General features: G+C 42.5%; 1 protein-coding gene across 1 annotated transcript in view; it reads left to right on the top strand.

Annotated features, from left to right (window-relative positions):
• LOC121813140 overlaps window positions 1-1,905 on the top strand; it is a gene marked incomplete at its 5' end in the record, with an annotated part of 4,465 nt that extends 2,560 nt beyond the window's left edge. The window contains 1 exon segment of the mRNA XM_042216669.1: window positions 1,471-1,905. Within this exon segment, the coding sequence (XP_042072603.1) occupies window positions 1,471-1,880 (410 nt within the window). The 3' untranslated portion in view covers window positions 1,881-1,905.
• Between the last annotated feature and the right edge of the window lie 2,340 nt (window positions 1,906-4,245).

The raw sequence follows: 4,245 nt of genomic DNA, 5'->3' as shown, positions 1-4,245 counted from the left end.
GGTGCACAAAATGACCCGTGCACGAACATCACCTTGTTCAAAGAACAAAACCAACACAATGCACGAACTTACAGCAAATTACATACAAATGTACATACTGCGAATCAGTGTGACTTCTGCTGTTGCCTTTGAGAGACCAGTTCAGATATGCGTGGCTTCACCTTGGCAAGCGCCACTCTCATGTCATTTTCACAGCAAAGTCTGTTCCTCTTCTTCGTTTTTATGTCCAGCATCCTTGCAGGGATTGCTCGCAAAGATATGTTGTAACAAATGGTATAAAAAAAATCCAGGGCTTTCTCAGCAATAACTACATACTCATCCATTTGTCGACACCAAAACGTTGAGAGCGTTGTTGTTCTGAAGAGTTGCTGTTGAACCTGGCTCTGCTGAACTTCAATGATTTCATCAAGGTATTCATCATCGACATCTGCTGTCTCAACTGCAAACGTGAACAGCTGTCTCACCCATGCTGGATATGACTCTCTTGTAGGAAAATATCTGTCGAGAGACTTTGCCAGCTCATCTAAATGTGTTGCAATTGTTTATTTCTCTTGATCGTTCTTCAAAATAAAAGCCTCTGGCATGATTTGAGTGGGAGGGAAACATCCTCATGAAGAAACAAATAAAGGTTCAGGTCAAAGGTAAGAAACCAAATAACAGCTTTGCTTATCAAGTAAGACTGACAGAGTATTTAAGGATCCCAACTTGTTTTATTTTTAACTCCACAGTCACATATTTGGTTCACAACATAGGTTTCAGCTGCTTTCAGTTCTCCTGTCACAAGCACTCACTACAGCAAACACCATTGCATGTTAGATTTAGGAGAGCTTTTTCTACAGCCTGAAGGTAGCCTATGCTTTACCTGATGGGTACAATGTTGGTGTTGCTGCTGCTCCTGAGGCACTCTCAGTAGCAGGAGCGTCTGGGAAGGTCTCAAAACTCTTGAACAGAGGCGGGGTTTACGACACCAACTCTCTGCCATCTATAATCCAGTTTTGAGATCCCTCCCCAGACGCCTTAACGCCCACTCACATCCTGGGCCATCTGACCTCAGGAAATCACATGATAAGGTGGGGCCAGGTTTCACAATGAACTCACCCGAAACTCTGGCTGATTGGGACCCACACCCAGTTTCACACCTTGGCTCAGGCGATTAGAGGATCATCAGGGGGTCCTTTTGTCCCTCTGTGGGGGGAAACTCCCACTAGGTTTATATCTGGGACTCTCCACCATTTGACCTTAGAACTGAAGAAGCTTCTCGGATGAGAGGTGAAACGTCTTCAAGCAACTTAAAGAAGTCCAGACGCTTTTCTTTGCAAGCTCCTTTGACTGAGTAGACAAATCTTGCCCCTGATTATTACCACCTGTATATTTTAAATTACATTTTGTTTGTAGTGTCAGTTCACAGTCGCTTCAATGAGTTTTATATTGTAAGGTTCAGTAAAGACCTCACTGACCTTGTTCTTTCAGTGTGTCGGGTGGAGGTGGAGGAGGGGGCGGAGTCTGTCCAGCTGCCTTTCAATACCACAGGTAACCTGTCCAGTGCTGAAGTGGAGTGGTGGCGCTATGAACCTGAACCACCAATTACGGTCCACAAATATGAGAAGGGCTCTGACCAGCGAGACAAACAGCACCAGGTCTACAGAGAACGAACGAGGATGGAAGCAAACTCACAGATGACTGGAGACCTCAGTCTGACCCTGAAGAAACCCTCAGACAGAGACACGGGAAAATACATCTGTAGTGTCAAGGACAAGAGGATCAAGAGGAAGAAAACGGTGCTGCTGATAGTGACGAGTCAGTATGAGTGTGCATGTCAGAAAATATTTCTGTTTTTGTGGTTGAAAATCATTATTCAACCATTACCATTAACCAAATAAAAACCTGCCTTGTAGATTCACTTCTGTCTGTGCAGCTCATGATGGTTTGTTGTCCTCTCAGTGTGTCAGTTGGAGGTGGAGGAGGGGGCGGAGTCTGTACAGCTGCCATTCAAAACCACACAAAACCTGCCTGGAGATGCTGAAGTAGTGTGGAGACATTACTGAATACCACAATGTCCACGTGTATGAGAACGGCTCTGACCAGCCTCACAAACAGCACCAGGTTTACAGAGACCGAACGAAGATGAATGAAGACCTGCTGAAAACTGGAGACCTCAGTCTGACCCTGAAACAGCCCACAGAGAGAGACAGTGGAGAATACAGCTGTAATGTCTGCAGCAAAGAAAGAAGCATTTCAAGAGAGACCACAGTGCTGCTAAAGGTCAAAGGTCAGTATGAAAATATAAGTTTTCTCTTGTTGTCTGTACCTTGTGGGGACCAACAGTCTCTTTTGGGAACACCCCACGAGTTTGACTTGCATTTTTGAGGCTCAAAATGTGGGCAAGGTTAAAGTTAGGTTATGGTTAGATTTAGTCAATCTTTATAGATGGTTAGGGAAAACATTATGTCAAGTAGATGGCTCCACTAAGATGTGTGTGTGTGTGTGTGTGTGTGTGTGTGTTGGTGTGTGTGTGTCTGTGTGTTTGTGTGTGTGTCTGTTGTGTGTGTGTGTGTGTGTGTGTGTGTGTGTGTCTGACTGTGTTGTGTCTCCTCTGCAGGGAGAGTTCAGGTCCAGGATCAAACAGGGGACATCAGGAACAGAAGCAGCTCCATTGATCCGACTCCGCTGATGGCTGATCAATCAGTTTGATCTGAAGGCTTAGTTTAGAATCAGCTGTTTGATCACAAACATGGATAAGCCTCCTCTTTCAGCTTATCACAAGGACACAGTAGGAAAGTGATTCTCAAACTGTGGTATGTGGGCGTCCTCTAGTAGTACAAGGGAAGCCTCCAAAGTTTTTTAAGATTAAAAAATATAGCATGTTCTGACTGAGAAAATATAATAATGTGCTATGAGGTGGTGAGCAACACAGCTATGTTAGCATAACATAAACACAGTGAAGATGGAGGATGAATGAACTTTTTTCCATTCAATAAAAGTTAAGGTGAGGGTTCCTGATGGTGCAATGCAATCGCATGGCAGGATGCTGTAAACGGACCAAACATCAGTCAGGAGAACAACTGAGATAATCGCTGGGAGCAGTAATTAAAACATGTGAAAAACACAACAGCGTTGATAAATGCAGAGTAGTTTGGCCCCAGAAGCAGGTTTATCAGGTCATCACTTAAAGATTGGAAGTCCACTGCTGCACCACCTGCTGTGAATGTTTTAATGCAGTACAGTTATTATTATTGTTATTGTCACCTGTCACATCCTGTTTATGACAGTTAAAAAAAGTAACATTCATATAAGAAATAAAATCGTCTCGTGTAAACTGTATGTGGTGTTAAATAGACAGTGTTGGGGAGTAACGGAGTACATGTACCAGCGTATTTAAAATACAAAATATGAGTAACTGTATTCAGTTACACTTACTGTTTAAAAAGGTGGTATTTAGAATACAGTTACTTTGCTGAAATAAATGGTCTTTTCCTGTTTCATGTGTTATACTATGCCCTCTGTATTTTTGGTAATTCCACGCCAGTGGAAACCCAAACAAAACACACATTACGAGGCTCTAATGCCTGTGTCTCTACTCTATTTGTGGCCCGCAAAATGACGTGAGGAAATATTTTTTTGAAATTATTGTTCAAAAAATGATTTAATATGAAGGCAGAGTGTTACAGGCATAGCTCTAAAGCATGCAGCCTGATGGGCAGTGTAGTCCGTGCTGCAGGGAGAATGGACCGCCATAACCATTATGTGTCTGTGAGCGAGGAGGGAGAAAAAGGAAAAGTACGAGCTGTCACCCATCAGAAACAGGAGCTGGAAGCATGTAAATATAATAATAACCACTGCAGCCAAGAAGAGAGCCTGACGAGCCCAGCTGTAGGTAAGCTGTTAAGACTCGACTGTACGCTGTGTTCGTGTTTTCCTCTGCAACAATACGAGGGGATGTATTGTGTAATCTGTAGTGGAATACAGTTTAAAAGTAACCTTCCCAACACTGTAAATGGGCCTATACTACTGTACTTTAATATCGCTCATAAGGGTGGTACTACAAGAGCTATATATTTCATGAGGTGGTACTCATTGTGAGAAGTTTGAGAATCACTGCCTTACATTTATTTATGCTTTTATTATTTCTATTTAACCAGGGAAAAGGTTAAAAAAGTGATTTTGGGAACATTTTTGTCTCTTTTGTAGACCTGGACACTCTTTTTATTTTATGAAAAATAAACAAAATATCAATTAAAAAAATCT

The sequence above is a fragment of the Haplochromis burtoni genome, unplaced genomic scaffold, assembly GCF_018398535.1.
Source record: "Haplochromis burtoni strain Fernald_Lab_line unplaced genomic scaffold, NCSU_Asbu1 Contig_1183, whole genome shotgun sequence".
Classification (NCBI taxonomy): domain Eukaryota; kingdom Metazoa; phylum Chordata; class Actinopteri; order Cichliformes; family Cichlidae; genus Haplochromis; species Haplochromis burtoni.
The sequence above is the reverse complement of the archived record's forward strand: the minus strand, read 5'-3'. Positions and strand labels throughout refer to the sequence as shown.